Genomic DNA, 13,003 nt, shown 5'->3' with positions numbered 1-13,003 from the left:
TTCAATTCATAAATGCCCTGTTTAAAGATGTTCTGTTGTATTAGTTTTGTAGCTGCTGTAACACATCACCACCAAAATAGTGGCTTAAAACAATACAAATTTATTATCTTACACCTCTGCCATTCAGAAGTTTGAAATGGATCTTAATTGGACTAAAAACAAGGTGACAGCAGGGCTGCATTCTCTTCTGGAGGGTTTTGGGGAAGAATTCATTTTTTGCCCTTTCTAGCCTTTAGAGGCTGCCCAGATTCTTTGGTTCATGGTCTCTTCCTCTGCCCTCAAAACCAGCAATGTCTGCTGAGTCCTTTTCACACTGCCATATTTCTGATTCTGTCTCTTCAGGCTCCTCCTTCCACTTATAAGGACTCTTGTGATTACACTGGATCTACCTGGATAATCTAGGATAATAACCGCCTAATTTCAAGGTCACCCAGTTAACACCTTTAATTCCGTCTGCAACCTAATTTCCCTTTACCACATAGTTTAACATGGTCATAGGTTCTGGAGATTTAGGTGTAGATGTCTATGGGGGCCATTATTCTGCTACTATATTGGCATTCCCTGTTTGTTTCAATTATGACAGGGCTTTTCCAGATGAAATTGGAGAGAGAGACAAGCATCAGTGAGGATCTTTATCCTGAGAAACCACCAAAGGGTTTCAAACAGGAAAGTGATATGATCTGTTTGACAATTTAAAATATCCAGATACAGGAAACCTGGGCTTGCCAGCATAGACACATTTGAGGCACTCTAATAGGGAACTGCATTGGTTTCCCCTGGCACCTCGTTGTCAGTGGGACACTTGTTTGATCTCCCTGGCTGGTCCAGCTGGGCTCTCCTGGTGTTAGAGGTATCTCTTGATTGTCTTTTTTGGTTGTCTGTGATGTTAGTTCCAGAGTTTATCATTGCGCAGTAAATCCTCACTTAACGTTGTTGATAGGTTCTTGGAAACTGCAAGTTTAAGTGAAACGAGGTATAACAAAACTCATTTTACCTTAGGGTAACAGATAAAAACAAGAGTTAAGTTCCTACGGCATATTTCTGGTCACAAAAAAATCACCAAACTTCTAAATGAAGACCCAAAATACTTCTAATACTAAACATCGAAATAAGTGTAAATTGTACATACATTTAAGAAAGATTAATAAAAACGAGTAAAAGAATTCTTTCCCAACCCACTTATTTTAGTTTGGGCTTGAGGGTGGCCGGAGCCTATCCCAGAAGTTCAGGGCATAAGGTCGGCACCCCTCTGGACAGGACACCCTTCCATCGCAAGACGCATTCATACACCCACAGTCACTCGGACTGGGACAATGTGGACACGCCCATCGCCTCATGTGCACAGCTTTGGGATGTGGGAGAAGGCAAGAGTACCTTGAGAAAAACCACGCAGACATGGGGAGAACGTGTGAACTCTATGCAGACAGTGGGCCCAGCCAGGAATCAATTTTTTCTTTCTCATCAATGTTATAACAAAATGATATTATTCGAGAACCTGCTCTACTTAGTGGGCAAGGAGAAACTAGTCTTTATGTAGTGTTGGCTAGACCAGAAGTGTCCCTCTTGTTTTCATTATATACTAATTAGAGACAGCCTTCCCCCAAAATTTGGTTTCTTGTTTTATGTTTATTTCCCTTTCATTTTCACATACATATAAAAACTCTTCATTTAATATCAGATGGAGATACCAGTTACATATAGAATCATAGAAAATCTGTTGGAGAAATTCCAGTTACATATAGAATCATAGAAAATCTGAGACTCAGGGCTTTACCCATGTACACTGCCCTAGTTACATTGTCTCCTTCCCTTTCCTTCAATTAAAACTCTGCTAGCTACACTCTAACATGTTTTGGTCTCTTATCTGCCCCTCCATAGGGGCAGGGAAATGTTAAAGTGACCCATGCCCTACCCCTCAGCCAGAGTTAAATGCCTCTAACAGTACAGAAGCAACTACCTAACACCACAGGTACCAGGGACAATACATCTTTGAAGAAAACAGTCTTATTAGTTGGTAGCAGGCTTTTCATTGCAGATAAATAAAAGGTGGACAAGCAGCATGTTCCTTGTGAAAGTATTGGTTGGAGGTTCTTGTATAGTCTCCAAATTGAACTCGACTAGGAGTTTAGCCCCATTGTCTTCTTTCCAAAATTGTTGCAGGCTTAGAGTTGATTTAAAATAAATTTTATTAGGTCTCATTAATGTCAAACCTTAGGTTAAAAATAATTTTTAGAAGTTGGGAAATAATTGGATAAAGAAGTCAATATAGAGAATTTTAAATGAGTGTGAGTTTGTATTTATGTTAAAAGCAAAATCTTGAAAATAGTGACTCTCCTTAACCACCTCTGATTTTCTGCCTAATTACCAAATATATCCACTTTGCTGGAATTGCTTTCAAGGAAATAGTCTTTAGTAGAGGAAACAGCTCTGTTGGAATATTTAAATGGTATTTACCCTGAGAGTATGATTGGATTCTATGGTTATGACTCTATGAAATGTAGAGAATTGTGGACTATAGTCAAAAAAAGGGGGGGAGGGGAGATGGACAGAAAAGCCTGTGTGTCCCGTTGGTTTCTTCTTTTCCTTTTCCTTTCCCTTTTCCTTTCCTTTTTCTTTCTCTTTCCTTTCTTTCTTTCTTTCTTTTTTTTTTTTTTAAATGAAATGACTTCAGTCTAAGGGGGTCATCTTCTAGTTTCACATTGGGACTCCTCCAAGATAAATTTGGTCGTGGCAGTTGGCATTCTTAATGTTTCTCAAACTAATATTCCAGTATTATAATCTACACCCATTTTCCAATTGTAGCCTAGCAGCCCAAGTCTTATTAAGATGCTACCTTCTGAAAGTAAAGTCTCTACATTTCTTATCTACTGTCATTTACCTTATATTTTGTGACCCTTTGTCTGAAATCAGCCTAATTCCCCATCATTATGAGATCACTGATTTTAAAGCCAAATAGTAAACACTGCCGTAAGAGTATTTTACCAGAGGATAATACAATGCCAAGAATCTTTAACACAGGGCCAAGCTTATGGATTTACTGACAAAGACAATGTAATTCATCTATCAGTCATTAAGAGTTATGGTGAATTTTACCTGGTTTTGCTTAGGATGTATATAGGGTTTACATATTCTTTGTACCATAAAGCTTGCCACCCTTCCCAAGTGAGCTTTTATACCACTAGGCGGTATATCACTCCACTTAGTTTTGGTGCTATTGGTGCTCAAAATAATGAGTATAAGTGTCAGTTCCAGATTTTTATACTGGTGAGCTAGACCTTAAGTGTGAGTCCAAGTAAAAAACATTGTCTTTTCAAATGTATCATTCTAATGCGCTAAAAGTTTACTTTTCAAAATTTTGGTGCTTTGCTTATTTGTTTTAAGGAACGTTTACAATTTTCATTTCTTATGCTGATAATGTGTAATTAACAAAAGTGTCGATTTTCACAAATCGTGTAGTAAAAGTGGTGAGAATGTGTTTTTTTTTTTTTTTTTTTTTATTCTGCAGTATGGCATGCAGCTGTACCAGAATTACATGCATCCTTATCAAGGTAGAAGTGGCTGCAGTTCTCAGAGTATATCACCCATGGTAAGGAACAAAGTTTTGAACCTATATTTTATTTTATATTTATATTATATTAATTTGCAAGTACATTACATTCTAAATATGCATTATAATGTAGTTACATTCTTTCCTTTTGGCCAAGTAAAGTTTCTCTTTGGCACCATCCTACCATAATGTTATATTGAATTACTTATTCTTGGATTTTATATGATTGCAGCCTATGTGATAAAAAGCACAGCAGTAGAGTATACATGAAATATTCAATTAAAATAGATTTCTATATGTTAATTTTTTTTTTTAAATATTTGAAAGAATTACATGAATCATTCTGTCTCATTACATTGAGGATTAGATCTTAAGATAATTTATAGAATAGTTTCTGTGGGATTGTAGATGTTTTCTTAATTATTGATTTTGATTGTGGGCTTATTTATTTAATTTAATATTAATTCTGGGATTGTCATAGCCGAGTATAAAGATGACAATGGTTTTGAATTTTAAAAGCTGCATTATACACATGTGAGCTCTTTTGCATTGGCTTTCTAACGATAAAATTTTTAAAGTTCCAGGTCCTTGAAAAGCAAACTGCTCTCCAGGAAACTCAAAAACTGCCAACAAAAATATAGGTCGTGCATTACATTAAGTCTTGCACCACTTTTCACATTTAAACTGAATGCAACTTGGGTATTTATTTGCAGACACACAGATACACACATCTTTTCCCTTCTTTAGTACTTGATTTTAATTTTCCATGCATTAACACAAGACATTTATTTCTTAACTTAAAGTTTATGTTCTGCTATTTTTGCTTGTGCTTTTTAATATTGAGTATATTAGGAATTCAGATGTATGTGCCTGTGTTACAAATCAGCTAACGTGCTGCATTTCCACTTAGGTTAGAAATCCGCTCCTCATGTCTGTGACCAAATAAGGTGCATTTCCCTACATGTAATGTAGCAGGTAAAACGCTCAGTTGTAAGAATGAGGCATGAAATAATGTTGATTATGAAGCCTGATAGACTAATATGGAAAAAGAACTCCAATTCTGTAGTTATGTTGCTTTAACTATTAGTTATGGAAGAGTAACTTTTCATCTTTGTATCATATTGCTTTTAAGCCCTAAAATAAGAAACAGCAGTGTAATGAATTTTTATGAAAGCAGTTAACTTTCAGGTGAGTATTTGTATAATTTGTCAGCTTATCCTTATCTTTTCAATCCATATTATATATATATAATAAATTTTATTATCTTAGTCCTTTTCTAAATCATTTTAAATTTCTGTTAGAGTCTAAAATTATTAGGCTGAGCATGTTAATAGCAGCCATGCATTTGGAAGCCAATATTGTTTAGTGTCTACTTAATCACAGGAAAAATTGTCATAAAGTACTTTCTACTCTCATCACTGTCATTAGCATACAGGTATGGTACTATCCTTACATCCTCCTGTTGAAAGCAATCGTACCGTTGGTCAGTATGTATAGGACAGTTTGATTAGTGTAGCTTTCCTTGTTCAGCACCATGTATAGGAAAAAAGACAGTCCTTGAGTGAATTTGGTTGGAAATCAGGATCGAAGGAGGAGGGCTTTAGGTGCCTGTGTGGTGAAGACCTGTCAGTTGTTGGTTGTATGGCAGTTGTCATGATCAGAGAATAGCATTTGATAATTTTAGCTCTACTCTTTTTAATTTCCATGAAGGAAACTAAGAAGTTTAGGAAAGTATTTACATTTACTTTGGTGTCTATATACAGAATTGTACTTTTCTAGATTATCAGTGAGTTCTATAATAGACCAGTGCCCCTCACCTACCCTTGCTGGTTTTCATCCAGGTACTATTTTCAGTGAGCAGCACAGAAAACTTAGTATATTTTTGTTATGTTTTTAAAGGAACAATATTATCATCTTAACTTTTTCAGGATACATTTGGAGAAGAGAAATGAGAAAAAATTCTCATGCCATAATGAACATCATATATATAGCACATAATAGGCACCCCTATCAGCCTTTGAAATGAGGATCATGAGCAGATATTTGAGGAAGCCAAATATAGTTGGTCCTTTTTAGGGCAAACAGTGGATTCACTGAAAGGAGCATCTGTTAACATGGCCCCAGCTGGAATGAGGAGATGGGAAAAACAAATCTAAGCAAGTTCTTATTCTTCCTCACTTTTGACCTTGTGCTAGACATTCCAAACTACAGTTTCTTCCCTGTACCCCCCAATATTGTGATATATGAAAGAACCCTAGAGTCTGTCACTGCTTTTACTATATGCTGTCTGTGTGACTTTAGTCGAGTCACTGGTGTCCTGCAGTGTAAAATACAGGGGATGGTTGCATAATATCTAGAATCAATTGCATCTTTGATGTCCTGTGGCCCTATATCAAGCAGATGAGAGAACAGTATCTAAGGAAATTCTGTGTCCTCTTGCTAAGGACTGTGCTGTAGGTTTATTTCAATCTTTTAAATGGGGCGACAGAGTATATGGCTACAAGTTGCCACCTAGCTAAACTTCCTGAAAAACATTTATTCCATTAAGAGTGACTGGATCTGATTTCAGTGTGGCCTGGATAATCCAAGGTGTACTCAGGCTTCTTCTTTCTTAAAAAAAGAGGGATGCCCTTAAAATCATGGGCCCTTTCTTAGGGCTTGCCCTGTTTATCCCACCAAAAGAAAGCTAGAAAAGGGACAAGTATTTGAAAAACACACTGATTCTGAATGTTATCAACATTGCTTTTCTATGTGAAAGAAATTGAGCTGAAAATGACCTTTTGAGTTCAAGTCTGATTTTGCTTCACTTCCATTTCTTTGTCCACCAAAGGTAAACTATTAATTTTTCATCCACCACCTGCCGTTCAGTAGAAAATATTTGCTGTATTCCTGTGTTTTCCTCTAGTGTAGTTAATGTAGCAAATAAAAATACTTATTTGTATTGTAAACTCCCTACTTATGTCAAGTACTTATGGAACATAGGATCTTGTTTTGCATTCAGTCTGTCATATTAAGGAGGAGAAAAAAGGATAAAAACAACTGGTTACATTTATTTTTCTTTTCTAACAGTATTTTTATGTTATCGGGACCTTACAGTTACAGAGCCCATCTTGGCATGTGAAGTAGAGATATTATAAAGATAAAACCATTATTATGATTGAGATTAGTTATTCCATGGTTTGGGCAGGTAGAGGCTTTACATTAATGTCAGCAAAGCAAAAGTATATCCGACTGGTCCACAGTCTAGCACAGAAGATCATGGGGTGAGAAGGGCAAAGTAAGGTGTGACAGCAAATAGAGATTACAGAGACAGCATCTGTCTGGAAAGAGCAGCTGTCAGTTATAAAGTCTCCTGTAACATATGAAAGATTACACGCCAGATGTCCAGAATAAAGATGAAACTAAATAAAATTGTGGACCACTGCAGCATGGTTTGAAGAGGAAATAACAAATGCTAATAAAGTGCCATGTGTGATGCAGTGATAAATGAGCACCCCAGTTTTTGTGTGTGGACATTTTATTTCAAGCACACATGTAACTGTATTCTGTTAGACGAAGTTAGGTGTGGTTGGATCCATGTGGGGAGTTATAAAGTGGTTGTAAGCCACAAGTCTCCAGATGCATGCTGGCTCCTCCTTTACCATTAGACCTTTGGTTTGGTTTTGTTCCTCTATTACCGAGTGGAGAATAACTGTGAAATATTGTCCTTGCTGGTTTCGAATATTTTTTTTTCTTTTGGAGAGTTTTGATCCTTAAAAACTGAGTGACACTCTTGACTGGAGGTTTTGACAGTTGTCTTTTTTTAAGATGCATGACTTGGGATGGCATACTTTTAAAAAGATTGTTGTGAGGTAGAGCCCTAACCAAACAAAAAGTAAATATAAAGTCCAGGTTTTGGATATTTTATTTTCACATTAGATAATATGAATACAAAAAGTAATTGGCAAAAAAAATTATTTGTTTTAAATTGTTTGTTTAAAGATGTCTTCCTTTTAGATCAGTTCTTCTTTGGTCATTGACTTATTTTTGCAGATCTCACTTTGCCATGTTCATCTTTACAAGAAGAAAAAATGTCTACATATTAAGTCATAGAAATTTTAATAATGTGAAGTTATCTGAATTATTTCACTAAATTTTATTTTCTAAGTAAGATGAAAGTTGAGATGATAAACTTAAAATACATATTGTAGTTCTGTTATAAAGTGAGTTCTATTTCTTTCTAAAGAAGTCATTTTGTTATAGCTTTAGTGTATTTTGAATCTTAATAAATAGCTGCTTCATAAGGAGAGAGATTGACACTTAAAGATAATTGATAAATCTCAAAACATAATAGGGAGATGAGTTCAGAAGTAATGTATCTTTTTACCTCAGGAAGGGCTAAAAATTCTTTTCCGAATTGGCATTTTCCCATTTTACTGGAGAATATGAAGAGGGGGCTGTTTTAGGAGAAAGGCGTACTTACCTTGAAAGCTTTTAATCCCTTTATTCAGTGAGCTTAACTAATAGCTATATATCTTATTTAACCAAAATATTTTATAGCACCATTTTATCTTGAATATATATTTTTAACTTTTTAATTTCCTGTTAGCCACCTTTGGAACCACATCATAGAATAGAAACATATTGCCAGCAAAGCACTGAAATATAACTTTAAATATATTTTCATAGTTAAAAAAGAGTCATTTTTTTGTTTTTTTTTGTTTTTTGTTTTTCCAGAGAAGTATATCAGAGAATTCACTGGTAGCAATGGACTTCTCAGGCCAGAAAAGCAGAGTTATAGAAAATCCCACAGAAGCCCTTTCAGTTGCAGTTGAAGAAGGACTCGCTTGGAGGGTATAAATAGGTTCATATTCTTCAAAAATATTTATGATTTGAGTTTATTTCACCCAAAAAGTTTAAATTTGTTTTCACTTCCTCATGCAGAAAAAAGGATGCCTACGCCTGGGCAATCATGGTAGCCCCACTGCCTCTTCACAGAGTTCTGCCACCAGCTTGGGTATGTCTGCATCTTCACTATGACTGAATGGATGGATATATGTGCATTTAGGTCTAGTTACTGAGGGATTATGGTGGAAAGTCATGTAATTGTGATAATTTCATGTAAAGCTTCGTTTCCTCCATTCATTTCTTCAGCTATCCACCGATCCCAACCATGGTTTCACCACAAAATTTCTAGAGATGAAGCTCAACGACTGATTATTCAGCAAGGACTTGTGGATGGGTAAGTTAGATTTTGAATGGTAGTGATTTTGATTTCTTCTATAGTCAGTAATTACTTATTCAACAACACAAAGAGTTTTGACTTTGGTTTATTAAAACAGAAGTGACTTTGTTCTAGAAGGAAAGTTGTCAGTGTATCCTAGCAATATCTGTAAAATACCTGTTTCATAATGTATGCTTAGTTTTCGTGCATAAATTAACAGATAACTGAATAGGATACTCTGTTCTTAACCAATCATCACTAATATTACTCACTCTCTGCCAATATTAGCATCTTAAATTATACTTGATGGGGGAAAAAGCTTAACTTGGTCTTGGGTATCAATGTTTTGATTTGAAAATATAGTTCATATAATTGCAAAGTATGGTTTGTGTGATGACATCATATGTTATATTTTTGTAAAGTTTGATGCAAGGCGTGTTAAGTAAAAAGCTGTTTCTTACATATTTAGACCATTTGTTTCATATATTTTTTCTTTCTGATTATATCCTGATTTTCTTTAAACTTTAACAGCTTAAAGCAATATAAACCTATGAAAAGCATACTTGACTGTTTCTCATGTTATCTTTTAGTGAGGTGCCATGACAGATGTAGGAGAAATATAAAATGTATTATGAATGATTTATAATCTAGAGAATTTTTTTTTTTCTCAAAGTACTCAGTATTTCAGATACTTCCTATAATATTGGCTTAATTATCTTCCCAAATGTAATACAAATTAAGAAGGTCGTATTGAGGTTTGGATGAGAAGTGAAACCAGTGTCAATTTAAGGGGTGACAAAATCTTATATCTTCAGGGATTGGTTGGCCTAAGATGATGACAAGATTTCAAGGTGATTTAATATTGACATTTGGATAAAATGCATCTTTACATGCAATATTATTAATAACAAGTCAGAATTTCACTAGACTGTAAATAAGAAAAGATTTTAATATGCTTCTCTGTATAGAGCACAGTCTTTATAGATAAAAATTTGAATAATCAGCAGAGTTACAATCTGATGAGACCAAAAAAAGAAACTACAAAGAACTGTTAAAATGTTTTGGGGGTTTATAATTTCCCTTACTGCTGTGTCCAGTTTTTGTAAATTGAATGAAATCATTACATAAAGAATAGTAATTTAAAAAAATTTTTTTCTTTAAAATTTTTTTCTTTTTGCTTTGCCTTTGGAAAGATGTGATGATGCCAAGTAGTCCACTAGGTGGTAGTGGTGATTTACTTGGGAATGGGGAGAGAATTACAGCTTGATTTACCAGTGAAACTCCCTTTTGTCCCATCTCCCAGTGATGTCATGTCGGAATCTCACACAGCATAAATGAAATGGATAATCTCATCAGACATCTGTGATGGCTCAAATTTGGCTGCCTCTTTGCCCAGGCACAGTGAGATTAATATTGGAGTCGCCAGTAGAAACTGTTCGCATAGTCTGTTTGCCAGCAATTAATACAAAGCTGGTTTTGCACTACATTGTCAATAAATAAGAGTATACGTCTGGCAGCATTTTTCTCTTACACCATTAAGCCATGTCTTGCTTTTCTAGCCTGACATTATAGAGACTTTCTGCTGCATTCTTCAAGGTTAAAGATAGGTCGTTTGGGTATTTCTTTTACTTAAAACATTTTGCTCAAACATTTAATAAATGATTGCAGCTTTGATTTTTTAAAAATATATTCATTTCTCACTTGCTGTTGTGCGTGTAATAGTAGGAACCAGAAACAAAAGAAAAAAGGATATTCGGTGGAGAAGAGGTGGTTAAAAAATGATTTCATTCGAAATAATATTCTCTTTCAGGGCCTCACATGACCCAGAAGTTAAAATAACAATATGCTAATGACCCATTCTCTGTACAAAACAGTTACATGTGAATACCCAATTTCCCAGTGGAAAAAGGACACAGCACTAATTATTGATGCCAGCATAGCATTTTATTGGTTATTGTGAGCAAACAATCTGACAAATGAGCTGTATATTTATCCTATTAAAATTAAATTAGCACTGACGACGGTTTTATAGTGTAAGATAGTGTTGTACCATAGAGTTTACCATGTTGGATAATCCTATCATTGAATGCACAGCAAAGGAAAACTATGGCTATGTTTATTTTTATATTTTTTGGATTTATTATATGCTATATTTCTATGAAAACCATGAATAGATGTAGAAACATATTACAATTCTTTCTCTTTCTTTAGAGTTTTCTTGGTACGGGATAGTCAGAGTAACCCCAAAACTTTCGTACTGTCAATGAGTCATGCACAAAAAATAAAGCATTTTCAAATTATACCAGTAAGTATTTTGTGATCTCACATTCGTATATTAGAGATGATCTTAATGCATAAGCTTTTGGAAACTTTGGTTTTCTTTAGTTCTTTTATTAAATATAATTTGGGATTTTGTGCTTTGACTAGAGTTAAGTTTGGCAGAAATGGTTTTATGAGTCTGAATTAATATAAGAAATACAGGAATTGTAAAAATTAAATTTTCTTTTTCTCAGGAAACATGATTTAACAATATTTGTATAGACCTCATGCCACCTATTGTTAAAAGGCCACTAAAGATTCTTTTTCCTGAATTCTACTAGTGATTCTTTAAAAACCCTTTATTTTAAAGCCCTTTCTTCTTCCTTGTCTCAAGAATTTTTTTTTGTTTTCATAGTTTTGTTTTTAATCATTGTGGATAGATACACAGGTGCTGCAGAACTAAATATCATTTAAATTATTCTAAGCAAGTTTAAAAATTTTTTTGTAATTCTACTTTTGGATCGCATAACTTATTTTGGGATTTTTGTTGCTTCTGCTACGTGTGTGTGTGTGTGTGTGTGTGTGTGTGTGTGTGTGTGTGTGTGTGTGTGTCGGCACACATGCGTGCATGTGATCTATATATTGGAACCAGATAGTGTAAAATAGGGAATCAATCTACTTTTGGAAAAGTATTATATGAGATTGCTAAATTGCTAGTGTTTTCTTTTGAATAGGTTGTTTTTGGAATTACCTAAAGTCTGTGTGAAATATCTTCCCTACTTCACTGATTATGCGAATGATTTCTCTGGCAAGTATGAATTGCTTAATGCCAGAATATCTCACGGACAAAAAAGAAAAAAAGACAACTATCATTCCATTAACATAATGTTTGATTGCTTCAGAATCAATTTACTGACATAAATTATGTGAATATTCATTTTTAATATACTAAGTGAGTCTGTTAGGGAGATAACATTTAGAAATGGAAATGTCTGTAAATGGGAGCATTAAAACCTTTTGTTTACTTTTACACTGAATAGCGCAGATTTCTCACTGTATATTGATTCAAAATAGTCGTACTGTTCTAATTACAAAACATTGCGAGAATTATAGGTAAGGTAGAGCCACTTGCTTAGCCTGGGATCAGATGCTGTTTCTTTTAAATGCAAAGTGGAATGACAGTAACGAAGTAGACATGCCATGACATTCTTTTTGCTGTCTTTTAGTTTTAATAACTTGTCAATTTTGGTATATGAAGACCCAGTATGCAATAGAATATGATTGTTCTGGATATTTTGCCCATCCTACCAGTTCATTATTTTTTTCTCTCGTAGGTGGAAGATGATGGTGAAATGTTCCACACCCTGGACGATGGCCACACAAGGTTTACGGATCTAATCCAGCTGGTGGAGTTTTATCAACTTAATAAGGGTGTTCTTCCTTGCAAACTGAAACATTATTGTGCTAAAATTGCACTTTAGCCAAACTAGAAATGACTCGTTAAAGTGTTGAAGAAAAAAGACTCAAGGAAAAATAAAAGATCATAAATAACGGTGAAAGTATTGCCGTGATGAAAAGAATCTGTTTCACCTCAAAGTTAGAAAAAATAGTTTGTGCATTGCAAATAAGCGAAGAATTGGATTGACATTACATTCATCATTTAAAATTCATTAGTTAAAATTAAACCTCAGAAAAAAATAATTTGGTGTGTTCTTGTGTGATTTTACATTACTATATTATTTTCTTTTGAATGTGCATATTTTAAATATCTTCCTGTCCTTACTATATGGCAGCATTAGAATTCTTAACTACAAAATATGGGCAGAAATTGAGGTTCAGAATGAATTTAAATTATACTATTTTTTTGTAACCTAAGAGTAATAAAAACTCAAGCAATCAGTTAAAAGAAGCTACCCACGACTTGTTAGTAAAACTAAAAATTATTTTGAATTATACATTTTCTGAGTTTATTATAACATAAAAATCAAAGCATG

The 13,003-nt window shown here is 34.3% G+C and overlaps 1 protein-coding gene across 3 annotated transcripts in view; it reads left to right on the top strand.

Moving 5' to 3' along the window:
* GRB14 (growth factor receptor bound protein 14) overlaps window positions 1-12,710 on the top strand; it is a 112,321-nt gene extending 99,611 nt beyond the window's left edge. For 2 of the 3 annotated variants that reach the window (XM_039855291.1, XM_039855293.1), the window contains 6 exons: window positions 3,506-3,586; window positions 8,264-8,380; window positions 8,471-8,543; window positions 8,681-8,768; window positions 10,962-11,055; window positions 12,344-12,710. In XM_039855291.1, coding sequence (XP_039711225.1) covers window positions 3,506-3,586; window positions 8,264-8,380; window positions 8,471-8,543; window positions 8,681-8,768; window positions 10,962-11,055; window positions 12,344-12,490 — 600 coding nt within the window. In that variant the 3' untranslated portion in view covers window positions 12,491-12,710. The remainder of the gene's footprint in view (window positions 1-3,505; window positions 3,587-8,263; window positions 8,381-8,470; window positions 8,544-8,680; window positions 8,769-10,961; window positions 11,056-12,343) is intronic. The other variant, XM_039855292.1, reaches the window with a different exon arrangement.
* Window positions 12,711-13,003: the final 293 nt, after the last annotated feature.

Source organism: Pteropus medius, unplaced genomic scaffold, assembly GCF_902729225.1.
Source record: "Pteropus medius unplaced genomic scaffold, Ma_sr-lr_union100, whole genome shotgun sequence".
NCBI lineage: Eukaryota > Metazoa > Chordata > Mammalia > Chiroptera > Pteropodidae > Pteropus > Pteropus medius.
This window is presented reverse-complemented; position numbering and strand designations above follow the sequence as displayed.